At 53.6% G+C, this 24,113-nt stretch overlaps 11 protein-coding genes across 11 annotated transcripts; 7 read left to right on the top strand and 4 right to left on the bottom strand.

The window, feature by feature from the left end:
• Positions 1 to 440: 440 nt before the first annotated feature.
• On the bottom strand, positions 441 to 2,955 carry HMPREF1541_03426 (uncharacterized protein; the record flags this gene model as incomplete). Its single annotated transcript, XM_008717777.1, has 6 exons — positions 441 to 1,954; positions 2,000 to 2,257; positions 2,312 to 2,534; positions 2,583 to 2,701; positions 2,754 to 2,846; positions 2,901 to 2,955. 6 exons carry the CDS (start codon positions 2,953 to 2,955, stop codon positions 441 to 443), a joined length of 2,262 nt encoding a protein of 753 aa, XP_008715999.1.
• Positions 2,956 to 3,608: 653 nt separating this feature from the next.
• On the bottom strand, positions 3,609 to 5,456 carry HMPREF1541_03427 (uncharacterized protein; the record flags this gene model as incomplete). The annotated part of the gene is made up of 1 exon (XM_008717778.1): positions 3,609 to 5,456. The coding sequence occupies one exon, from the start codon at positions 5,454 to 5,456 to the stop codon at positions 3,609 to 3,611; it is 1,848 nt and encodes a 615-aa protein (XP_008716000.1).
• A 1,022-nt stretch (positions 5,457 to 6,478) lies between these two features.
• Positions 6,479 to 7,678, top strand: HMPREF1541_03428 (uncharacterized protein; the record flags this gene model as incomplete). Its single annotated transcript, XM_008717779.1, has 1 exon — positions 6,479 to 7,678. One exon carries the CDS (start codon positions 6,479 to 6,481, stop codon positions 7,676 to 7,678), a length of 1,200 nt encoding a protein of 399 aa, XP_008716001.1.
• Positions 7,679 to 8,230: 552 nt separating this feature from the next.
• Positions 8,231 to 10,201, top strand: HMPREF1541_03429 (uncharacterized protein; the record flags this gene model as incomplete). The annotated part of the gene is made up of 1 exon (XM_008717780.1): positions 8,231 to 10,201. The coding sequence occupies one exon, from the start codon at positions 8,231 to 8,233 to the stop codon at positions 10,199 to 10,201; it is 1,971 nt and encodes a 656-aa protein (XP_008716002.1).
• Positions 10,202 to 10,623: 422 nt separating this feature from the next.
• Positions 10,624 to 11,784, bottom strand: HMPREF1541_03430 (uncharacterized protein; the record flags this gene model as incomplete). Its single annotated transcript, XM_008717781.1, has 1 exon — positions 10,624 to 11,784. The coding sequence occupies one exon, from the start codon at positions 11,782 to 11,784 to the stop codon at positions 10,624 to 10,626; it is 1,161 nt and encodes a 386-aa protein (XP_008716003.1).
• Positions 11,785 to 12,001: 217 nt separating this feature from the next.
• HMPREF1541_03431 (uncharacterized protein) lies at positions 12,002 to 14,080 on the top strand (the record flags this gene model as incomplete). Its single annotated transcript, XM_008717782.1, has 1 exon — positions 12,002 to 14,080. One exon carries the CDS (start codon positions 12,002 to 12,004, stop codon positions 14,078 to 14,080), a length of 2,079 nt encoding a protein of 692 aa, XP_008716004.1.
• A 283-nt stretch (positions 14,081 to 14,363) lies between these two features.
• On the top strand, positions 14,364 to 16,232 carry HMPREF1541_03432 (uncharacterized protein; the record flags this gene model as incomplete). The annotated part of the gene is made up of 1 exon (XM_008717783.1): positions 14,364 to 16,232. The coding sequence occupies one exon, from the start codon at positions 14,364 to 14,366 to the stop codon at positions 16,230 to 16,232; it is 1,869 nt and encodes a 622-aa protein (XP_008716005.1).
• Positions 16,233 to 16,706: 474 nt separating this feature from the next.
• On the top strand, positions 16,707 to 18,007 carry HMPREF1541_03433 (uncharacterized protein; the record flags this gene model as incomplete). Its single annotated transcript, XM_008717784.1, has 2 exons — positions 16,707 to 17,177; positions 17,261 to 18,007. The coding sequence occupies 2 exons, from the start codon at positions 16,707 to 16,709 to the stop codon at positions 18,005 to 18,007; spliced, it is 1,218 nt and encodes a 405-aa protein (XP_008716006.1).
• A 598-nt stretch (positions 18,008 to 18,605) lies between these two features.
• Positions 18,606 to 19,178, top strand: HMPREF1541_03434 (uncharacterized protein; the record flags this gene model as incomplete). Its single annotated transcript, XM_008717785.1, has 1 exon — positions 18,606 to 19,178. The coding sequence occupies one exon, from the start codon at positions 18,606 to 18,608 to the stop codon at positions 19,176 to 19,178; it is 573 nt and encodes a 190-aa protein (XP_008716007.1).
• Positions 19,179 to 19,842: 664 nt separating this feature from the next.
• HMPREF1541_03435 (uncharacterized protein) lies at positions 19,843 to 21,789 on the bottom strand (the record flags this gene model as incomplete). The annotated part of the gene is made up of 4 exons (XM_008717786.1): positions 19,843 to 20,137; positions 20,197 to 20,677; positions 20,726 to 21,525; positions 21,575 to 21,789. 4 exons carry the CDS (start codon positions 21,787 to 21,789, stop codon positions 19,843 to 19,845), a joined length of 1,791 nt encoding a protein of 596 aa, XP_008716008.1.
• A 1,277-nt stretch (positions 21,790 to 23,066) lies between these two features.
• On the top strand, positions 23,067 to 23,999 carry HMPREF1541_03436 (uncharacterized protein; the record flags this gene model as incomplete). The annotated part of the gene is made up of 3 exons (XM_008717787.1): positions 23,067 to 23,326; positions 23,391 to 23,702; positions 23,807 to 23,999. The coding sequence occupies 3 exons, from the start codon at positions 23,067 to 23,069 to the stop codon at positions 23,997 to 23,999; spliced, it is 765 nt and encodes a 254-aa protein (XP_008716009.1).
• Between the last annotated feature and the right edge of the window lie 114 nt (positions 24,000 to 24,113).

A 24,113-nucleotide genomic window follows, 5' to 3' on the forward strand; every position in this document is an offset into this window, starting at 1 on the left:
AACATACGGAACATAGTTCAACTGCGCAACACCGCCAGTTATACAGCGTAACAACATCTATGCTGCACTAAGAGGACTTCCACGGATTTATACAGAGCTATATTGGTACAGTTGTATGTCGGCAACGTTGTTCGCACGTGGGGTTGAAGCGTTGACACCGCCGCCTCATGGTTCTCTTGTTGCGCCACACTTGGAATTATTGGGGGCCGGAGAATGGCTATCAGCATGTGCTTCAGTGCTTCGAGTTCGCATTCAAGGTTGGCGCCGTTTGTGAGCAAAGTTATTTTTCACTGGGTACAGAGTGCTCGTGGAGGCTCGTGGAGGCTCGTGGAACCGGGGTTCTTCCCTGCTTGTCATTGCCCAACCGCCTAGGCAGTCCGCCTAGGCAGTTCAAGTTTTGGCGAGCTACGGAGTACATGTCCGCCATCCCACCACGCCCCTCATTTATTCCACTCATCCTCACTGTCACTGCTCTCGTGCTTCTCTATCTCTGCCTCGCTCAGAAATGGACTCTGCTCCATCTCAACCTGCGGACCTGGCACTGATCGTGGAGGCGCCGGACCCGGAGGTGCTAATACAGCTCGCGCTGGAGGCGTCACCTCGATCTGTGGTTGATTTCCTCCAACCTTGACCACGGTGGGTGACGTCTCTGGTGTCTCAACGAGAGTCGTCTGCTCCAACGTCTTATCAATGCCCTCTATGGCTTCTGCTTGTACTGCTTCTAAAGCCTGACTGACCGATCGTTGAGGCTCCGACCCACCTTCGTCATCCGCTCCGTCTGTCGGCAACAGTGTCTTCTCCTCGACTGGCGAGAAAGGTGATTGCTCTACGGGAGCTTGCCCTGTTGTTTTGATCGATGGTAGCTTCGAGTCAAACTTGCCAGGCTCGCGTGACCTTTCCGGTTCGACTTCTTTTCCTCGCTTGAACTGCCATCTACGCGTCTTTGGTGCCGGAGGGGGCTTCTTCTGTGGTTTAGTAGCCGTTGGGAGCGGCGGAGCAGTGCTTTCGTCTGGGCTCCCCGTGAGCGTGGACTTGCTCTCATCACCAACTGCGGCTACTACGTCGCCAGATTCCTCACCAGTCTGTTTGTCGGGACTGCTGGCCGAACGCGATTCTGCAACCGTGCCCTGCCCCAGAGTCTCAGGCTCAGTGGCCGCCTTCTCTGCTTTGGCCCGCGCCCAGCCAGATCGTCTCGCTTTAGGCACCGGAGGTCTGACCGGCTTCTCACTTGTGTCGTGTTTCTCTCGAGCATGAGACTGCATGGTCGAAGCACGCATGCTTTGCTTCACACTAGCGTTTCTACTCGGCGTTATCACTCCAGGCTTCTCTTTCTGTGCGGCCATTTCCACCATACTTAGACTCGACTGGCGTGCAGATTCCAGCTGTGGCGCGAGAAACTGTCCTATAGTCAACGTCGAGCCTTTAGACGAGTCCCGCTTCTTCAACTTCCTCGGAGCTGGAAGAGCTGGTGGCTGAGGTTTAGATGGAGAGACTGGTGAAGATGGGCCAGAAGCCTCGTCATCGACAGGACTGCCAGTTTGTTCAGGCCCTGCATCGGCATCGGCATCGGTGAGCCAGCTGACGCCTATGCAGCGCTTTACCAGTCGTTTGGTTGTTTGGTCAATGTCCTCGAAATGTGACCAATTGTTATGAGAGTCCTGGTGCGCGTCCTGGTCGATAACTTGTCCCCCACCAAGGACGGTTAGGAGCTTCAATACCTCCTCTCGTTTGTAGTGCGGGGGATGTTGTAGTTGTGTATGTTCCAACAAGGGATAAAGGACCCGTAGGTAGGTGTGTCGCAGCGATGTCGCTTCTTCCGGCAGGTCCAGAAGATTTCGTATCAAAATGTCGACTAACACGCGCAAATCGTTGGTGTAGAAATACTCGTACGTTTGAGGTGTCGTGAAGAGCAGATACAGTAGTTTCAAGGTGAGCAGCTGGAGCGACGTCTCATCTGCACTTGTCAGACCCAGTACTAGGATAACAAAAGGACACAAACCTTCACGATTCAAGAGTAATATGATGTTCTCGCCAAACGTCTTGTAGCGGCTGCCTTGAGCCGACAGAACCTTGACCACTTTATTCGTTAGAGGTATTGGCCGTTGGATGGCTTCAGGATCGTGCGCAGCGACCATGAATTGCTCGTTGAGGACGAGTAGGACACGGATGACCGGATAATGGTAGGGATCGTTGACATTGCCCGCGACGTGCTCAATGAGATCGAACAAACACTGCACGAACTCATCCGTCACACATGCTAGCCCAGACGTCAGCCATAAGTCTCCTGTCAGCAGGATACGAGGATTCGCACCAAGGTCGTCGTTGGATATCCTCTGAATTCTGGACATCTCATAGAACAGCTGCATGAGCAGACGATGGAGAGCCTCTTCATCGTTCAAGTGCGGACTTGCGATAAGATCAACTAATCGAGGAAACGCGCCCTCGTTTTTTAATATCTCGAATGTAATTTCTGTATGCTGCGCATCGGTGAGGAGGAAGGACGACGTAATGAGTAGGATATCTGCATCATCTTCCTGATCCAAAGTCAGCCACTGCTTGCGGATTGTGTACCCGTAACGCACCTGAAGAAGGCTATGAATGAACTGGCGACGGATGTAGTCGGAATGCCGTACGAAGAGAGGGGAATATGCCAGTTTATATGCGCATCGAGGAAGGACTTGCTCAGCGTCATCGAACTGCTCTGTTGCATGCGCTGTCAGCATTAGGTCCAGATGTGAGAATCGCATTTCCACCTTTTGAACCAGCAACAAGGCCTAGGTAGGATCGCAGGGCGTCATCGATGTGACTATGGGTGGCACATTCTTGAGAGATTGTCTCGTCGAGCGCTGCAAGTCGGCCGTCAGTTTGCTCTGCAATTAGGCAAGCGGAGGATTCCATACCGTCCCAGAACTGGTCCTCTGTCTGGATTCCATGGTCGGCGTCGTCCGAGTCCATGCTACGCGCAACTTCATGTCGTCTCTGAGATGGCTAGTGTTGAAGCGCGCGACGGTCGTAGAAGACCAGTGACATGTTGGCTGCCAAGATGTTCAGGGTGCGAAGAGGTCGTTGCAGCTAGAAGAAAGTCACGACTGAGTCGCGAGAATGTGTCGTAGAATAGCGTGAGCATGGGACGGGGAACGTGACCCGAAATATCTTGGTGTTCCTGGAGCATGACGCAGGTGGGGGAGAGACGATCCAGACACAAGGCGTCGATGGCACTTTGCGCGTGCCGATCCAGCCGTTCGCACTCTGACCAGAGTCTGGCTTGAGGTAGCTTCAAGTAGATCTGTTCTGTCTTATACAGTACGCGCAGTCAATGTTGATCGAAATTCAAGCCCATTCTCTGGCGTCTAAACATTGCTCATCGGAGTGACGCACTGACCCGCAAGAGGAGACTTTGGCAATCAGCGAGGCAGAGGGCGTGTCGTGTTTGCGCATTGCACATGGCTTTTTATATTCATTCTCTCATCATAACATTCATTGACAATCACATCTACTGATGGCCCCTTCACGACGGATTCGGGGCGCCAAATTAGGTTCAAGAAATTGACCATGCTGCCACGAATATATTTACACCCTAGCTTTTCGCAGCGCATCAGTATACCCACTCAGTCCGGCGAATTGAGCGGCGATGTTCCTGTAAACAGTTTGTCTCGCAAATCTCTGGCAAGGGCTTCAATGTACCAACCATCGGTGGGTATAGGCCTTTCCTCTGGCCAAGTGGACGCCCGAAATGGAAACCACATGGCTTCGTCGATTGACCGAGACACCGTGCCTGAATGGTGTAGGCGGCGCCGTTCTACGGTATCTGACTGTGCTCTTCTCGTCGCTAGTCGTGGACTGGGAGGCTCATCGGTCGGTGAACTGGGGACCGTCCCAATGACAAATTCAATGTCTAGCAGGCTATCCATCGAGAACAAGTCCGCCAATGTCAAATCAATCGCTTCGTTCATTCCGTGCCGGAGCTCTTGCCCGGTTGGTAGGGGTTCTTCAAATAGCCAGACTCGAGTAGTAGCCGCCAAGGTATCAGGACCTGAGCCAGCTGTGTGACCAGGGTGCTTCAGATAGATGTATGTGTCGCGAAAGAGACCCTGCACGCGGTAGATGATATCGGTGAGCGATATTGGGGTCAGTGACACACCCAAATGGCCAGTCTCAGCGCAGAACAGAGTGAGTCCTGCAAAGTCCGCCCCAAGCGCCACCTTCAGCTCAGCATAGATCTTCTGTGCCCACTCTGCGGCTCTTTCGACCCGATCCGGGTTGTTGAACTTCGCCTCGAGCGATAATTGCCAAGTTTCTGTGTGGATCAGTTGCTCTGACATGATCTTGATAGAGCCGGCAGTCGCAAGAACGTTTCCCATCTTTCCTGCAGAGCACGATACCGATCTACCTCTGACCGAGCTGTTCGCCCAAGTGCGCCCATCTATGCGTAAAGCTTCAAGGACTAGATGACTGTACCTCAAGCAACGTGGTGTCCTCGGCTCCAAACCCATCAAATCGGCGTATAGGTCAGGAAGGGATTTGTCGTAATCGACCTGTAGAAGCTCGGCATCAGACGAGATACCTGTCAAGGCATACGCCTTGTCGTGATTGACCGAGCATTTAGACTCTCGGTAAGTCTCCATGGTCTGGAGGAGACGCTGTTTGGTATTGAGGTTTTGCGTATGAAGCCAGACACTGAAGGGAATGGATTGTTCGACAATGTCCCATGGTCCTTGGATCTGAAAGGAGGACCGTCGAGTCTGAGCCGCTTCATATATGGTACGAAATGCGATGGACAGCGCCTGCCAGGTGATCTGCTCGATTCCCCAGAGCAATAAGAGCTTGTTAGCCTTGATCAGCTCCTGCAGAATCCAAAGCCTGTGCCAGTACGTCTGTTCGCATAGCAACTTCAGGTGGTTCCACATTCTCCCGTATGGTTCCTGGAGGCTTAACGATGAAGGACGACCGCTGGCACCGCGGGTGGAAAGTCGCCTGAATTCGTCGGTTTTCTCCCAGTCCCGTAGATGAACTTCAGTCTCCGCCAGAGCGCCATTCTCAATATGATGAGATCCGATCCAGGTCAGGACAAGTGATGCGGCGGAATAGATGTTGCCCATGATTTTCACCTGCTCGTTACGCTCAGCCACATTTTCTTGGTCGATGCATATTGCATCAATCCACAACGGCCGCACGAAGTCCCGATCACCACTGGCTATGCGATCGAGGAACCGCTTGAGGTTCTCACGAATTTCGAAGTACTGGCCATCGATAGTGATGGGGTAAGTCGGTTGTGCTGGACCCCATTCGTAGGACAGAGCATAGAAGTGCGGGATATCTCTGCTACCCAGGATATAAGTCGTCAGTGAGTAGTCAAAGTCGCCGTCGCCAAGAGCTGCCACCTCCAGTAGTCGGATCTGACGATCTGGAGAAGTAAGTGGTGCGTGCACAAGCGGTCCACACTCCTGTGTTGCCATCGCGTCGCGGGATCTTCGGAAAGACGTCCCTAGACCAGAAACAGGACTACCGAGCGGGCCAAACGAGACCAGGCGGATGTGGCGCTCATTTTCGGGCGAAGTGAAGTAAGGCGATCTGTATGTGTCAGTAGCACAAGCGAACGAAAAACTGCAGTTGGTCGCATCAAAATAAGTAGAGGAACGTTGCAACGGAAGGAAATCTGATAACGCTTCACCGACAATTTGAGAGCCTTGGAACCTATGCAAGAGACTGCGACACCGATGTGAGATAAGCTAGCAATATGGAGCAGCGTCCTGAGTCGTAGTCATCAGAGTTGCACATGGTGGAGGAGGAAAAGCGGTGGGGGTCCAGACCTCAGCGACCAGCAGGGAGTGCAGCAGGACCTCACAACGATTTCTCCGAAAGACAATGCGGCTCAGGAACGAAGCCCTAACCCTCATGGATCAACTACTTCGGGAGTGGGGACCAGGCACCGCCGCAGGCAGCCAAGTCTCGTAGGTCTCGGGATCAGTCACCGACGACGGAACGACACGTCAACCGCCCGGCTGTGTGAGGCTGTGAGATTGGCATCCAGTCATTCATAACCCGATCCACGACCGCATCCGTACCTTGACTTCTTTGTTGACCCTCTACTGGCCCGGTACCACCAAAGCTATCTGTCATCTGTACCATCGCCGCAAACAAAGGAGTGCCGTATGCGAGCATTGAAGAAGCACCTTTTCAGTTCTCGTAGCAAGCAGTCGCCCGATTCTTATCAAGTCGCATACTCAACGAGTTCACCAGGTGACCACCCCCAATGCTCCCCATATACCCTTGTGGTGAAAGAGTTGCCATCTTACCCTCCTTCCTCATTCCTTGATTCTTGCCTGGAGATACGATGCAATCCTTCAGAGGCCTCGTTGCCCTCGCCCTAATGACCATGGCGTATGCTCACTCCTTTGGGCGGCCATGGCATCAACACTTGCACGATAGACTCTTACGCCGCGATGACACCACTGCTGACCCTACTTCAGCAGACACGATGGGTGGTGGCCAAGGAATCCGCACCGTCGGCTACTTCGTCAATTGGGCTATCTACGGACGCAATCATCAGCCCCAAGAGATACCTGTTGACAAACTTACCCACGTTCTCTACGCATTCGCCAACGTGCGGCCCGAGACAGGTGAAGTCTATTTGACCGACTCCTGGTCGGATGTGGAGAAGCACTACCCTACCGACTCGTGGAATGATGTTGGCAACAATGCTTACGGCTGCGTGAAGCAACTCTTCATCCACAAAAAGAAGAACCGCAATTTCAAAGTCCTACTGAGTGTTGGTGGATGGACTTATTCATCCAACTTTGCCCCAGCCGCCAGTTCTGCTGCAGGCCGTCAGAACTTCGCCAAAACGGCTGTGCAAATCATGGAGGATGTTGGTTTCGATGGCATCGATATCGACTGGGAGTATCCCAAGAATGAACAAGAGGCCAACGATTGGGCTGCTTTGCTGGCAGAGACTCGCCAAGTGCTAGATGCCGCCGCAGGGAAAAGGTCGAACCGACCCAAATTTCTTTTGACTGTCGCCTGCCCGGCGGGACCTCAGAACTTCCAGAAGCTCAAAGTTGCCGAAATGGATAAGTACCTGGACTTCTGGAATCTGATGGCCTACGATTATGCCGGCAGCTGGGATCAAACATCGGGTCACCAAGCCAATCTCCACTCGTCTCATAATACACCAGCATGTACTCCCTTCAGCACGGACACAGCCATTCATTTCTACACCAGTAACGGCGTTGCTCCACACAAAGTGATTCTTGGCATGCCTCTGTACGGACGGACCTTCCAGAACACCGCGGGTCCTGGTTCATCGTACCAAGGCATCGGCGAGGGTAGTTGGGAGCAGGGCATATGGGATTACAAAGCCTTACCCAAACCGGACAGTCATGAACAGTATGACGACAAGGTAGGTGCCAGTTGGAGCTATTGCTCTGCCACCGGTACCATGATCAGCTACGACACGCCTCAAATGGTCCAAGTCAAGGCCACCTACACTCGAGACAAGGGCTTGGGCGGAGGTATGTGGTGGGAGACTTCGGGTGACAAGACGGCGGGGAACGGCAGTTTGATCGAGGCCTATGTGAACTCGCTGGGCGGAACACATGCACTGGCGGACGAGGCCAACTGCTTGGAATACCCCGAGAGCAAGTACGACAACATTCGCGCTGGTATGCCGGATTCTTGAGGAACACCGGCAGCTCTGATACTGCGCCGGAAGCTTGGTCGTCTGGAACTCTCAAGCGGTTGGTTCGGACTTGGAGTGTGACATAAGACACCGACGCAAACACCTGAGTCCTTACATTTGGAGAATAACAAGATCTCGTAAAACGGATTGCTCTATATTTCACGTAGCTGAAGACAACTGGGACTACCTGTAGTCCCCCAAAATCGCCACCGTGACCAAACATGGACTCGTGCACCTCTCAAAGTCGGTTCAGTATAGCAAGAACAGTTAGTGACAGAAGTCCAGGTGTTGTAGCCATTGAGGAGTGGTGGTAGCTTGGTTACTCTGGAAGAATCCCTCTGAGTGGAAGACCAAATTAGACTTTCATTCACTGCCTGAAGCTTACCTAAGCTGGGGTGCTGTCCCCACCCAATAGTCTCCAAGCATCGCTGCCACTTTACGCGCAGACGCGCCTCCTCGCGTCCATCACCCACCAGGCGTTTTCAACACCACCCGGTCCTGATCTCGGTCTCAAGCAATATTGTTGACATTGGAGCATGCAATGAAACGAAAATGTCTCTTATCGACACCCCTCTCCGTACTTCCCTTACATCCCAGTCCACTCAAATCCGAGCCGACCTGAAGGCATTTGAGCGCGACTTTTTCGCGACTCACGGCCGCAAACCGGGCAAAGACGACATCAGGCAGAACCCTAAGGCCGCAGCTAAGTACAAAGAATACAACAGAGTGCGCGATGTCCTCAGTGGGAAATTGCCGGCCTTGTCGCTTCAGGCGTCATCTCCATCACAAGAGCGAAAGCGAAAGAGATCAAGGCACGATGAGGGAAAGGACGAGGGCTTGGAGATGCAGACGCCGAGAAAATTGAAGATGTTATCGACACCACGGAAGGCCCTTGGTATGCTCCAACCTCATGAGCTCGACCCATACGATGCGCCCTCATCGGCCTCTCCACGTCCACCGATTACCGCACTAGGACCAACTCCACAAAGAGACGGTAGAGTAATGGGCATATTTGACCTGCTTGAAGCAAGTGGTGGTAAAATCGGATCAAGTGGAAAAAAGCGAAGATTGTCCATACTGTTTGACAACGATGTCGTAACGCAGAGCCCAGAAGGGCGACCCAAGACCGCAGATAGAGATCAGCCACTGGAGAACTTGCAGACGCCCGCTCGAAACAGGACAAAACAACCAGATGATGTGCTGGACCATCTCACCGGCACTCCCACGACTAGTCGTCACCACGGTCGTGCGCGCACACCTGCTTCTTCGGCGAAAAAGTTCAGACTCAGTCAATTCTTTGCCACGCCCTCAGCGGAACGTTATGCCTCCATGCTACAGGACACGGATCCAGACAACTCGCCTCGAGCGCGAATAGGGGCAACACCTGACGCGCAGCGGCGACAGTCCCAGGAGCAGGGCACTCCTTTGCTTGATCGCGTCCTTGGGCGCACTCCAACCAAACGCACCCCAACAGCCGATGCCCACAGCCAGCACGGAAACACGCAGGGAGAAGCAGAAGGCGAAAAGACGCCCGCATATCTGAAACGCAGCTACAGCTTCAAGCAACGACTACTGTCTGCGTCCACGACGCACTCGGCAAACCATTCGCGGCACAATAGCCTTGACGGGGCCGCTGGGGAGCCGCCGGCAGTGCAGAGGCTTCCTCCAGGCCGACGGAGAACGAGATTCAATCCGCGCCCCCTGAGCCAAATCGCGAAGGAGATGCAGCAACGCGAGGTTGAAAAGGAGCGGGCAATGCAAGCCGCCGCCGTCGACTCCAGGGACGGCAGGGAGCGCAATCAGAGTGATGCGGAAGATGGTTGGGACGATGATGAGATGGAAGCTTTGAGGGAGATTGAGGTCAACGACGATCGCACGCTTCTCGAAGACAGCCAGCTTGCCGATGCCGAGCAAGCGGCCAGGTCCGTGACGCAGCTGGCGACGACTAAATGGAAGAAGAAGGGCCAAAAGCGGTCGACAAGAAGAGTCATCATGCGGCCTAGCAAGATCAAAATCCAGGATCCGGATCCGAAACGTCGCGCCGCGACGCCAGAAAGCGGCGGCGATCAAGACCCCGACATCGACTCCGACGGCGAGGCAGACGCAAGCGGCGCCCGCATAGCTGATACCCAGCTGCATCACCCCATCGACGGCTTCTCCGACGACGAACTACTTGCGCAGGCCTTTGCGGACAGCGACGAGGAGCTCTTCGGCGCGTCTAGTTCTGCTGCTGCTGCTGCTGCCGCAGCAGCAAAGACCAACAAGGGAAATTCGTCACGCAATTACGCCAAAGACAAACTGTTTGGCAAGCCCTCGAAAACATCGAAGCGAGCCGCAGCAGGCAAAGAGACGAGCTGGAACCGAGGCGGCGAAGAGAGCGATAGTGATGACGGTGAACCCATGCGCAAGATCAATCCGAATGCGCAAAGCCACATGAATTTCAAGACGCTGAAGATCAAGAATAAGAACAGTAAGGCGAAGGGGAGGGGAAGGTTTGGTGGGAGGGGGAGGGGAAGACGCTGAGTTACTGTGTGCAGCATCAGCAGTGGGATGGCTAGTGGGCGATGGACGGATGCCTGGTGCTGAAACTGACTAGGGATGAGTGTTGTATGAGTGACGAGTGACGTGAGATGAGGGACGAGTCAAGACAGGTCACGCAATTGAGACATGAGATCCTGTAAGGAATGGCAATACATGTGGGTCAAGACTGGTGGTACAGTTGTTTTTGTTGCGTGTCCTTTTGAGTCGTCTTCCGTGACCAGGAGGGAATGGGTATCTTTGTTCTTGCTTCTCGTGCCGGTGAAAATGTGCCGTAGTCTACCAGTCCCACCCTAACGCCGCCTTGTGCCCTCCCATGCCATGCTGAAGAAAATGCAAGAATCTGCCGTTTGAAACCACTCAACCATTTCTCATACGCCTTCTGCGCTTTTGTGTCCGAGGGGACACTAGCCCACCCTCCGCAACGCGTTCGCCATGCCTTGATCTCCGCCGCCATCCTCGATCCGTCCCTCCCGCAGCGCCTTCTCGTACCGTTTGCGAAGACTGGTTTCCGGGTCGTCCCTTTCCGCATCCGGGTAGTCCTCTGGATCCATATCTTCATCGTCCTCATCAGCTTCCCCCTCATCCTCCTCCGCTGCCTTCTTCTTCGCAGCAGCATCAACGCTCATGTCGCTCATGAATCGCGTGAGATCGCGCTGTTTCTGCTCCTGGCTCTGCTGCTCGCGCTCCCTCCGCCTCCGCTCCAACTCCGGCTTATAGTCCCTGTTGAACTCCTCGCGCTTCTGCTCCACAGCCTCGAAGAACTCCTCGATGCCGTCGCCCGTCATGGCGCTGACGCCCACCATGCTCAGATGCGCGTAAAATTCCTCGAGCATGAGGCTCATCGAGTTCAGCAGCGAGGACATGTATCCGCTACCTCCGTGACCTTCGCCGCCAAAGACGCCCTTCTCCTCCTCGGTATGCAGTGCTTCCTGGAATTTTTCGAAGTCCGTCATCCACTCCTTCGCGAAGGCCGCATCCTGCACGTCTGTTTTATTGAAGACCAGGATCATTGGCAGTTTGGTCTTGTATAGAATGCTGCATGCATACAGCATGTTGCTCATGAACGTGCTGGTAGAGCTCGTGCGGGGTGTGTCAATCACGTATGCTATCACCGTTGGGAAGCTGCTGGCCAGCGATTCGAGGAGGATGCTGCCACTGGCCGACCACACGAACACTTCGATTTGGCCCGGCGTATCGACGAGGATGTGTTTTGGAGGGGCCGAGGTGCTGTCAGGGGACGGCTGCGCCCGCTTCTCGAGCAGATTTATAATCTGGTCGATCTTGGTTGCGAAAAGGTTGAGGGATGTGAGAATGCCACCGTTGGGACCAAGATTGTACTGCTTCATGACTTCTCGGTAGTTGATGCTGTCGCGGATGTCGATGTTGGGCGCAAAAGGCACGCGGTTCACGGCAGGATCGAGATTCAGTGTGTAGGGTTTGCGGCCGGTCGTGTGTAGGTGATTGGTGATCCGTTGCATGAATGTCGTTTTGCCTGAGCCGGCCATGCCGATTGTGACAATGGCCACCGGAGGCTGAGCAGACGCGGCAGGGGCCGGAGTCGCCATATTGAAGAGGATACCGAGCAGAGTTGGGATATAGAGCAGGGTCCAGGAGTGCGGTTGTCGAGTACAACAAATTCATGGGTTGCGGGGTGAAGTGGGAAAATTCGCGAGGCTATTGTTCAGCCTTGCTTGATGTGACGTAGATTTGTGATTTTGCAGGTGAACATGTGAACTCATTATAGCCACTGACACATATTGTGTGCCTGTCTGCGCTGCGAATATGGCGCTCGAAGACTTCGAAAAGCAATTGGCCAAAGACAAAGAGGAAGAAAAGCGTCGCGACCGTCACCGATCCGACCGCAAGTCCGAGCATCGACACCACCATAGGCATCACCGCAGCTCGAAGCACCGTGACGAGGATGACGATCGCGACAGACGTCGCTCGAGACACCATGACTACGATGATGAAGACAGCCATCGCTCAAAGCGCCGGAGACACTCGCATGACGAGGATGACGAGGATCGTTCGCACCATCGACGGCACCAACACCGGCGGGATTACGATCAAGACGAGACTGAAGGGTCTGCGGGAGCTTCTGTGCTAGCGGCAGAGCCTGAATTGAAACGAGCATCGTGGATGGAAGCACCGTCTGAGCTGCATATCGACTACGTCCAGCGAAAGCAGACCGAGCAATCTCCACCGCGGTCGTCGAATCTTGGTATGGACCATGAGCTGAAAATCCATGAGAAAGAGATCAATCATCATTTACGTGATCTCAAGAATAGCAGGGAACAGGAAGAGCTCAAAAAACTGCCGGCAAACCACGAAGTCGATTACACGATTGGCGACGCCGGATCTCACTGGCGAATGACCCGGCTGAAAGCTGTCTATCGTAAAGCCGAAGAGACGGGTCAGAAGGTCGAAGACGTGGCACTTGAGCGATATGAGACACTGCGAGAATTTGATGACGCTCGTGAAGAAGAGACCGAGCTCGATCGTCGAAATACTTACGGCGACGGCTACGTGGGCAAGGATAAACCAAGCGGTGAACTCTACCAAGAGCGGAAGCTGAATGCGGGCGTTCACAGAAGCAGCACGCGAGACCTTGATGATGATCTCGACGAGGTCGTTGAGAACGTCAAGGCGCCCGCTCCTGAAGTCGCTCCAACACCGAAGCTGGACTCTACCTCATTGAACCGAATGAAGGCTCAGCTGATGAAGGCCAGATTAAAAAAGGATCCGAAGGTCGACGAGCTACAGAAAGAATATGACGCAGCTGTTACGGCTTTCAATCAGATTGATCCTACGGTGGTGCAGCTTTCTGCAATGGACAATAGAATGCTTTCTTCTGCACCCCGAAATGAAGTCAAAGCTGTCCAGAACCGCCGTGGAGCTGAGCGTGGTAATGTCGAAGACAACGAGGATATGACCATTGAAGACATGGTGCGCGAGGAAAAGCGAACACGCGATCAAGCAGGTGGCGATGCGAAGCGCTTTGCTGAACGTATCGCCAAAGACGGCAAGTTCGACAACGACCTCGATTACATGGATGAGAACGCAGCGAAGCTCGCCAAACGCGTCCATAAGTCGGAGGGAAACCTCCGCAATGTCGCCGTAGGCGATTACCAGAAGCTCCAGAAGGTTCTAGAGAACTGCCAACTGTGCCACCACGAGGATACACAAACTCCACCAGTCGCGCCAGTCGTTTCTCTCGCCACGAGGACCTATCTGACGTTGCCAACAGAGCCAGAGCTCTCGAAATATGGCGCGATGATAGTTCCGATTGAGCACCGCACCAATCTCCTTGAATGTGACGAGGATGAATGGGAAGAGATCCGGAATTTCATGAAGTCACTTACACGACTCTACCACGATCAAGGCCGCGATGTGGTCTTCTATGAGAATAGTGCGCGGCCTAATCGAAGACCTCACGCTGCGATGAACGTGGTGTCTCTCCCATACAGCCTGGGGGAGACCGCGCCAGCATTTTTTCAAGAAGCGTTTCTCACCACAGAAGACGAATGGAGCCAGCACAAGAAGATTATTGACACTCTCGCCAAGAGCAAGCAGGGCTTGGGGCGAGCCGCATTCAGGAAGTCACTGGCGAAAGAGATGCCTTATTTCCATGTATGGTTCGAACTAGATGGCGGCATTGGGCATATTGTCGAAGATCCGGATCGTTGGCCTCGAGGCGACTTATTCGCGAGAGAGGTGATCGGTGGCATGCTGGGTCTAGAGCCAGATGTGATCAAGAAGCAGGGGCGATGGCATCGCGGCCATGACCCTCGACTCGAGTCGTTCCGAAAGAGGTGGAGGAAGTTTGATTGGACAAGAGTGCTGACGGAGGGAGTCAATTGACGAGATGGGTCGACTGACGAGCAAATCGGGTGCTCACTGCCATGAGCCAAGGCTCGTTCTAGTAGACGCCTCATACCTGTCTCTAGAAAGTACCTTGCGGTCTTTTGGACTGGAACTTTGGCAATGCAGGGGCCTTTGATCCTGTGGCTTGCACCAGCCTGACCGCCCAGCTGGAAAATTGATCTTCAATAAATATGTCTCAGCCGCGCAGACCTCACTCATTTTATCACGAAAATTACCCTTGTACTCTCTTGGATGTGGTCGATCCCTAGAGTACGATTTAATGGCCCGCACCAGGTCAGCCCGTCGATCAGTCACGAAGAAGTCACCACTTGTCAAGTCCGTCCCAGGTTCCGTTCACGCTCGATCATCCAAGGCCTCTGCAAACGTACCCAAGGTCTTCACCTACAGACCGGTACGAAAACCAGATTACTTTCGCTACTTCGTCTTGGAGCCTGGGACCAAGAGATCTTTACTCCGAGGTCGCCTCGTGACCTGCAAGATTGCCACGGCTCCGCCTTACGATGCCATCTCATATGCCTGGGGTAGCTCCGTGAGATCCCACAAGCTCATCTGTAATGGTTGTCTGGTTCCTATTACTTCAAGCCTCAACAAAGTTCTACGCCAGGTCCGATATCGAGACGAGTCTCATGTTGTCTGGGTTGATCAACTCTGTATCAACCAGGAAGATGAAGCGGAGAAAGGACACCAAGTAGGCCTCATGGCTGAGGTCTATCGCGGTGCTCGAAAGGTCTTGATGTGTCTTGGAGGCTCCAAGGCACAGGGCATCCGCCTCACATCCCTGATCAGCGAGATTCGGGACGTCTACGAAGAGGATGTGAGGAATCGAGGCGAATCTGTCATATTAAGCTCGTGCAAGACTTGCTTGCCGGAGGGCTTTATGTCCGATCCACGATTCGAAGATCTCGCTATCATCATGCGGCATGGCTATTGGCGCAGATTATGGGCGATTCAAGAGATAGGGCTTGCACGCTGCCCGAAAGTTTGCGTCGGCAGTAGTCATATCGATTGGCATATTTTTCTCGAATCCATCCAATATCTGATGACACATAAACGTTCCTGGCTTCTTACGCGGGGATTCTCTCTGTCTATCTCTCACATGTACACTCTCGAGGGCTGGGGATCGGTTGACAAGCGCCATCTCTTGATCGACATACCCACTAACAGCCTCGACTTGCTTAAAGTGGTCTCGTCGTGCCGTTGGCTCGACGTCTCGGATGAGCGCGACAGGATCTACGCGCTGTTAGGACATCCAGTTGCTACATTACCTTCAGGCGAGCCTATTATTTTACCCGACTACACAATCAATGCGCGAGACTGTCTCAGACGCTTTACGACACAGTACATACAAAAAACAGGTGATCTGACCATTTTGGCCATGACTGAATGGCAGGATAACATGCCGGAGAGCGGCAGTGCTTCGTGGGTTCCTTCTTGGAACGGACCTCGAGTCGTGCCCCTCGCGTGGTGGGGCACTTACGACGCTTCTAGAGATCTGCCTAGGCAGCCCGTACTCTCTGGAGATGTACTCCACGTCAAAGGCGTTGCGGTAGATGTGATCTCGGATTCGTGGGACATACTGGCTAAAAAAGCTAGGGATCGCCGGTCCTTCAGGATCGATACGGTGAAAGATCCTGCGATAGAGGTCTGGAAAATGCTACAGCGCAGAGGTAAAGTCTATACTGACGGACGATCCCGGCTTGCGACGTTCTTGTGTAGTCTTCTAAGAGTCGAGCGTCCTGGTCCTCCATATATCATAGGGCTTATTCACTGTGTGGTGAGGATTGTGACCTTGCTCCTCGACAGTATGATGCAGCAAGCTGCGAGAGAGATGCCACCGGTAGACCATCGTGTTTGGTCTGAATTTACTGGCACCCTTGACACGATCTGCTGGTACAGGAGGTTTATCTGCACACCAACCTCTGGGATTATGGGTCTGGTGCCTGAGGCCGCCAGAGCCGGCGACGTGTGCACCATCATAGCAGGCTGTCGCACCCCGATCGTTCTTCGCAGAGAGAACAGAGGCTACAGAGTCGTTGGAGAGGCCTTCCTCTACGGTTTCATGAACGGTCAAGTTAGTGAGTGGCTCAAGGACGGCAGAGCGCAGCTCGAGGAGATGGCGCTCTACTGAGCCTGTCACTGGCACGCCGCAGCCTTGCATTGTACACTACATCGAACGCAATGTTGCTACATGGCAGAAGATTGATTCAATAAGTCCTATTAAGAACCTGCTAGTTCACATCTCCACCACGTTGCTCTGTACCAGTATCAACTATCAAGATCCACCACCGTTGCAGCCATTGGTAAGCGGGACGAGATTCCTCTTTGGGCAGGTCCAGTGGAACCGAGCAGAAAGCTTCGACAAGACACTCTCAGTCCCCCCAACCAATATTCTTGGACTCTGACTAAGACTTCCCCTCGGCATGCCTGCAGGTGCCCTCGAGCCGTGCCTCCGCGGCTCGTCAATCTGGTGCACCATGGTCGGCCTGAGCTGGAGTGCGTTGTATGGACATTGATAAATATCACGGCGCCCACTTCTTCTGCTCCAATACTCCAACATTCATAGCCACTACATCTCTTGAAGCCTTCCAATAAGGGAACAAACATGGCAGACTCCAGCTTGACGATAGCTCAGCAGGAGTTCCGCAAATCGGTTCGCTTATTTGCCCGCGAGCACCTTTCTACCGCTCGAGACACTTACTCCCTAGCAACATCTGCGTCGCAATGGCAGGAACGCTTCCGGTCAACAAAGCCCATCTACCAAGCCGCTGTTGCTGCTGGACTGCTCAAAGCGCAGATCCCAGCACCTTTAGGTGGCACCTCGGCCGGTTTCGTTGACATGGCCCTCATGGTTGAGGAGCTGTACTCTGTCGACACTAGTGCTAGCTTGACCATCCTCGGTACCGGTCTCGGCCTCACACCCCTGATTTTTGGCGGCACTCCAGAGCTACAGAAGAAGTTCCTCGCTCCTTTTTTGTCGGGCGAGGGTGCACCACTGGCCAGCCTGGTCTTCTCAGAGCCATGGGGAAGCGCAAACTTCGCGGATGACTCTGGCGAGGGGTTCCGCACCACGGCGGTCGAGGATGGCGATCATTACATCTTGAATGGCGAGAAGGCAAGCAACATCGATGGATCTAAGATGGAAGCTAATGAAAGCAGATCTGGGCTACTAACTGCTCCGGCTGGGATGATCGCGGCGCTGACCTACACTGTGTCGTCTGCCGAATCCCGAGTTCTCCACGTGGCGTTCGCTCAGAAGTCGCACTGCTGCTTGTCACTCGCGACGACATCGCCGCCAACGAGCCCCAAGCCTACACCGTCATCGAGCATCCACCTACACTAGGCCACACGGCCGTCAACGGCGCTCACGTTCGCTTCACCGATCTTCGCGTCCCCAAAGCAAATCTGCTTGCTCCTCCCGGTGCTGGGGCCAGCATTGTCGAGGCCACATTCACCGGTTCGGGCGCCCTTGTCGGCGCCATGGCTGTTGGAATCATGCGTCAAACATTCGCGGCTGCACTGAATTGGGCGAAGACCGAGAAGCGCGGCAGCAACGAGTATATGATCGAGAAGCAATCCGTGGCTGATCTCCTGGTGCAGATCAAAACGCGCCTAGAGGCGTCACGGTCGTTGTGTCGACGAGCAGCCGCTGCTTTTCCGCATGCCAAGCTGGGTGCAGAGCTATGCTATCAGAGCAAGATCTTCTGTTCGGAAGCTGCAGTGGCAAGCGTGCAGGATGCCATCAATCTGGTCGGTGTTAGTGCCTACAGGAGAGATCTGCCGTTCGCGGGTCTGTTGGAAGATGCAATGGTGCTTCCGATCTTTGATGGAGGCAACGTAGGAGTCAGAAGGCGCCAGATCGAGGCCTTGATGAAGCAAGAGGACTATGATGGGTTGGAAGATTGAATGAGCCGCATCTTGGCTGGAGGAAGAGGGGGCTCGTGGGATAGGATCCACCTTCAGGCAGTGAACGCGCCAAGAAAGCTTGAGCTGACCAGCTTCAAGGCCAGGAGTGTGTCGACAGTCTTGAATATCTTCTCGGATCGAGTCGTTTCCCGCGCAACTCTTTAAGATGAAGTGACATGCAAATAACCATACATGCAGAAATTGCGAGTAAACATGACCGTCAGTCAACGTCACTCGCGCAGGGATGAGCCCCCAAAAGCAGCTGTTGAAAGCTCAGCTTCCCCGCAAAAGTTTCCCTGAACGATCTCTGGCTCCCTGGCTCGTGTTCCGTGAACATCCAATTGGATACGATGCCAGAAGCCACCAGCCGTCGTGATTGGAATCCTCAGATTTCACTGCAAGCAACGCAGCATGGCCCTGTCACTGACGATTGCGGGAAGGATGTGCATAACATCACGAGCCCGGCCCCTCCTTGGTGGCGCTACAAGAAAAAGGGCTGCGACTGCGCTTTCTGCGTTTTGGAACCTCAGAGTATACAATTAAGCTTGAGTGACGGCCCTTCCACGCCAAAGACCTTGTCTTCGACCCCTCAGCAACAATGGCAGCTCGCACACGCCCACTCACAAACCTCCTCACCGCCTTCCGCCCCTCGACCACCTCCACCTCCCTCCGCTGCCTCACCATCACCTTCCACAGCAACACCCGCCCCTTCCACCACTTCACCCCTCTCGCCTACCCGGCCGCCACCTCCCTCCCCAACTCCACCACCCAACAAACCACCGCCTCCACCCCTCCACCGCCGCCCCAAGGCACCTCGACACCCCTCGACACCCGCAACGCCGCCTTCCTCGGCGAATCCGACTCCAACGACCTGCACGAACTCAACCTCACCACCGACCCCCCACCCCAACCCGCCCTGGACGCCCAGCACGCCGCCTTTTTAGGCGAGGCGGACAGCGACGACGGCTTCGAAGCCCACAAGGACGCGCACGGAAAAGTCGAGGCCGTGGACGCGAGCCAGAGCGCGTTTCTGGGCGAGGCGGACAGCGACGATGGGTTCGAGAGCCATGTCGAGGTGTATCCCGAGAAGCATCGGCATGAGTTGGGCGAGGAGAGTGTGAGGGGGAGTGCGGTGCATGGGGAGAGTGGGGAGGGGGAGGGGAGGCTTTAATTTCTTTTTGAAGGAACGGTTGGGGAAGATGGCGAGGATGTTGTTTGTTGGATTGCATGAATGGATTTTTGGACTTGGATATAAAGGGAAGCGTCGATCTGAGGCTCGGCTAAGTCCATGGGGGGGGGCAGTCCGCAGTGCAGATACTTACGAGCCCTTCCCCTCGCGGAAATGTGAGGGCAGATAGCTACCGCTGGTGTGTTGTGAAAAGGCACTTCGGATGGACGTGTCCAGGTCTCTCGCAATGGATGTGCTTGCTCGCTTCAGCCGTCCGGGTCTCATTCCGTCCTCAATGTCCCTTGGACGTCGTGATATCGACTTTTCTTGCAGTGCAGGCGACGCCCGAAGCAATCTTCGCCATGCATTTCGCCGCCTGGCAGTCTTCCAGCTGCAGATGGCCATATGGTTTGATCAGAACGGAATCGATTTCCTACTCGATGCTCTCGCAGCTATCACATGTCGATTTCTGGTCGAAGCCGCTGATTTAGTGAGTGGGAAGGTCGATTCCGAGCTGCGGCGCACCCGGGCTAGCATCGAAAGTTTCGTGTGCATGGCTTTGTTGCAGTCCCGATCGAGCAATATGCTTAGACGACGATGTCTCACATAGCTGGCGATGGGTTTCTGGATCTAGGATCATCATATCTTCATTGGACTATCCGTGGAGCTATTTGCTCCCAATGTTGCGAAGGACAGTATATTCATCTTTGAGTAACTGCCTGATCAGGTTGTCGTCTGCATAGCGGTCGATTATGCCACCGTCGCCCGTCGGGCTGGCTGTAGCCTTAATCAACTTCGAGGCCTGTGGATCACAGCGTTGCTGGGTCTTCATTGTAAAGTCGATTATCGGATAAGACGATTTGGTGGGCATTCCGTGGTGATATATCCATTGGCAAATCAGTGCAGACCACAAACAGCTGATGCAAATCACCTGCAGAATGCAGAAAGTGATGAACATGCCCCTGTCTGTGTTAGTCATGGAAGAATCGATATTTGGCAACGATGGGAGGGTATTCTATACCTATCAATCGAAATCTTACTCATTGGTTTCTCCACCGTCGCAAATGTGTAAAACTCTGCTGGTAGTGAAGTGACCATTGTATCCGACTGGAGCCGAACGTTGCCGTAGTTGTTCTCGTTGAAGTGCCAGAAGGGGAACGCCAGTAGACTCTGAAACATCTGGTATGCTTCCATGGACCAATAATCATTGTCAAGCTGATCCTGCATCGACCAGAAGTACTGTGTGACCGAGGAAGGCATCGGGATCCCCTCGGCGGTAGAGTTGAAGAGCCAGGAAAATGCCAATTTCAGCGCATCGACAGAGACATTATCCTGATGAACCGGTGCAGAGACATCTCGTATTGCGGTCATTGTCATGTGATCACGCGCGGATGTGACTGTGGCGTGGCGCTGATATGCTGTGAAAGTTGTGAGAAGTTTCGGCGGATTTGTTTTCGTAACACATTCACCGTGCTCCGCTCCTTGCGTGCAAACGAATAAACCTGGATCACGTAAGCTCTCAACGACGAAAATTTGAGCTCTATACATACCTGCGGCCAATGAGTTCGGTTTGCTTTTGCTTTTGGCCAGGCAGAATTGCATGCCCACCAGAAACCCCTGGGAGCCAAAGGCTAGGCAGTCTTGAGCAACGTCAAAGGATTGGTCTTGCTCCTGATCACGTTCAAAATCGATTTGCGTGGCAGGCGCACTATGTATAGTGATAAGAGGGTGGTCTGCATGGTCCGTTGGCGGCCACGGCGTAGACATTGCAAGTCCACCAGGGAGGAGATACGAATCGCACCCTAGGGTTTTGTTGCAAGTGACGGGCGGTGTCTTCAATGAATGTCTTGGGTTGATCGTTAGCTGAGAGGAAGTTCTGATGATCGAATATGGTAATATTGTCTGATTGTACCCTGCGTTCGTCTCCTGGAGTTGTTGCAAGAACTCGGAAACATATGCACCTTTGAAACTTCCAATGCCTGCGGTGACATTGTAAGATGAGATCGACTGATTGACGACCACAATCTCGGTCTTGGCGAATAGTACGACTCCTGAGAGCCAAGTAGCAGCTAGGAGGCCAAGTTTTACCGCGATCAATGCCTTATCGGAAGTGCTGGTATGATGGCTGAAGAGCAAACCGAGAGTGCCCCATAGACCAGTTACAGACGAGAAGCCAAGCAGACGAAGGGTTCTTATGCCCGTGTCGCGCTTGGTGAGTATCCATGTGAGTATGTCGAAACTGTTGAGCAGCAGGGCCAGGGATGCTGTGGTCAGAAGGCTTTGGAGGACTTGGAGGATCGCCAGTGTGTCCGAAATTCCAAGCAAACCGAGCGCGCCCCAGATTCCCGTCCTAGGTTTTGAGCATTAGTTGCGTCTGCTGCAATGAGGCGAAGACGTACTGTGAAGAGGTTGCGGAGTGAAATGCAAAGGTAGCCTGAGAAAACCATGCTGTGACGACGAAGAGTGCGGTCACAGAGATCACACTACACGTGTCAAGCTTCGTGTTCGACACAGCTGCCCGGTAACCTGGAGTGTCGAACCCTGACAGTATTCTGTTTCCGAATTGGCGCAGCGTAACCAACAGGCCAACCCGCTTCACTGGGCTGTTTGGCATGACTTGATTAGTGTGCCAGTGATCTAAAAGAAGTGTACTGGATCATCGACGACATTGAGACGTTGAGATAGACAGCTGAAGTATGTCCTTGATGGAAGCTTTGGTGACAGTGATTAAGTGAGGCTATAGGGCATGAAGGACGAACGAACTTCAGTCGTGCTGATATATGAATGTTCTCTAGATGACTCAGGACATCAATTTGTTCGTTGATCCTTCGCAGCGGCTCCCAATACATGTACGACATGCATGATGAACGGTATCATGGCCGGGGTCCCCTGTCACAGGGGTCAAGGTTAGCGCAAATCGGCGAGCTGTCTCGGGGTGGCCCCTGTAAAACCTAATCCGAAATACAGGGGTTGAACATGGCAGGAAGTTCTTATGGCAAACGCATACAAAAAATCCTCTCTCCACCTCAACAACATATCGCCGCTGATCTGCAAGCCTGGAGACCGGCTACTAGATTGCCTGCCGGACCAGCGACGACACCAGATAAAGCCATGATATCGCTACATGACTTCCCTTTGTGGTGTTTTGGTATCCCTGCCGCCTACTGTACGCCCCTGTCGTCATAGCCTTGCGTAGCCTTGTGTGGCGATGGCCACGACTACGGTAACTTTCAACAAGCGCCCTGGGTGAGAACATGATCTACAGAATACAATGTGCGTAATTCACCGCAGGATAAGTCTCGCGGCTATGTTTCCGAAAGGGTTTAAACGGCCCGTGGGGGCTTTGAGAAGAAGCTGTCCGGAGAAGGCTCGCAAATTGGGTGTGAAGTCCCGAACTACTCTTTGCGGTAAGGTGTAAGGCAAACCCGAAATTATATCGCCTAGAAGAGTCGATGATTGTGACAGACCCTCCGTGCTGGGGGCCGACTTTGCCATAACAGGGAATATCTTGAGACGGACGCGAACACGAATTACTAGAATTTCTTAACCTCGGGCACGCGCAGATCATTCCAGGTTACGAAGTAGCACAGTAGACTAATCCCGAGCATTCCTGCTGACCAAATCCGCGATACCCTGGTCCACTGCAGCGTATATCAGGCCACGACGCTAGCAAAAGTACTCGTAGGCCGGGTACAAACCGGTGAATAAGGGGTTGAATAACCACGACTTTTTCGAGCATATGAGCTGCCATCAACGCTCGACATAGAACTCAGATCTAACCATAAAGCTGCACATGGTTGAGGAGTTTTGCACTTCTGGACAACGTATACGCTTCCTGCACTCTCAGTCGACTTATATCAGCCTGATCCTATATTTCCAACATACTCCAATATGGTCGATGATACGTGCGCGGCTTCCTGCCGGCTCTCTGGTCTCCCAAGCGGCTACATAGCGGGCTGGGCACCTATTTCAGTCAGTACCACTCTCACACATGCCACTATAATCGAAATCATCAACACCGACCTCGGTACAACGAAGACATCCACGATATACGATGACGAGGTTCCTTTACCCACGAATATCAACAATGACGGCTTTCGCACGCAAAAGGTGTCCTATACCAGGGATGGGAAAGCGATGACTACAGACATGTGAGTCCTATCCTAAGATTTCTAGGGTCTATCAGGGGCATACGCTAATGAGGTCTACTGACAGTGCGTTTCCCACATCATTCCAAGTCATCCCACAGCAATGGGTTTGGAGCGGCATTCTCTCCACGCTCAACGACGACGGCGAGTCCACCTGCGTCACGACATCAGGTGCAACCTTCTCGCACGACTACTACTCTCAGCCAACTGCTTTCACCGTACCTTCGAGGGCTGATGGATTAGACGATCCGCAGGGTTGGTTATGGCAGCCACAGCGCCTGGGAGCGGATAGGCCTGATAGGGATGCAACAGACCAGGACGCCCTAGTGTCTTGCGCAGCAACGGCTAACGCGCCTGTCGAGCCCGCATACGCAGCTGCGTACGTGACAGCGACAACGACTTCATATGAGAGTGGTTCATCCGCAACCGCAACCACAGCCACGGGGGACGATGACAGCTCGTTTTCGGTGCTGGCCACAGCAGCATCCAAGCCGACTACCAGCTCTGCAAGTTTGAAGGCGGCAAACGAGCCCACGGCTGTATCATCTTCATCGACGTCACCACCGACATCAACGACGAACAAAGCATCGCCGCGGACGACCCTGAAACTGCAGCTGCTACTGCTCAGTGTAGCAGCATTTGGATGGCTATGTTAGCACAGCTCCGGGAAGGATGAAGAAACAGTGGGACAAGATAGTCCCGCTGGATTTGACCCAGTGGTGTTGATACTCTGCCCAGACTTTGCGGCATTGCATTACACAAGCCAGATTCATATCGATGTCAGAGTCAT

This window comes from Cyphellophora europaea (assembly GCF_000365145.1).
Source record: "Cyphellophora europaea CBS 101466 unplaced genomic scaffold supercont1.3, whole genome shotgun sequence".
NCBI classification, from domain to species: domain Eukaryota; kingdom Fungi; phylum Ascomycota; class Eurotiomycetes; order Chaetothyriales; family Cyphellophoraceae; genus Cyphellophora; species Cyphellophora europaea.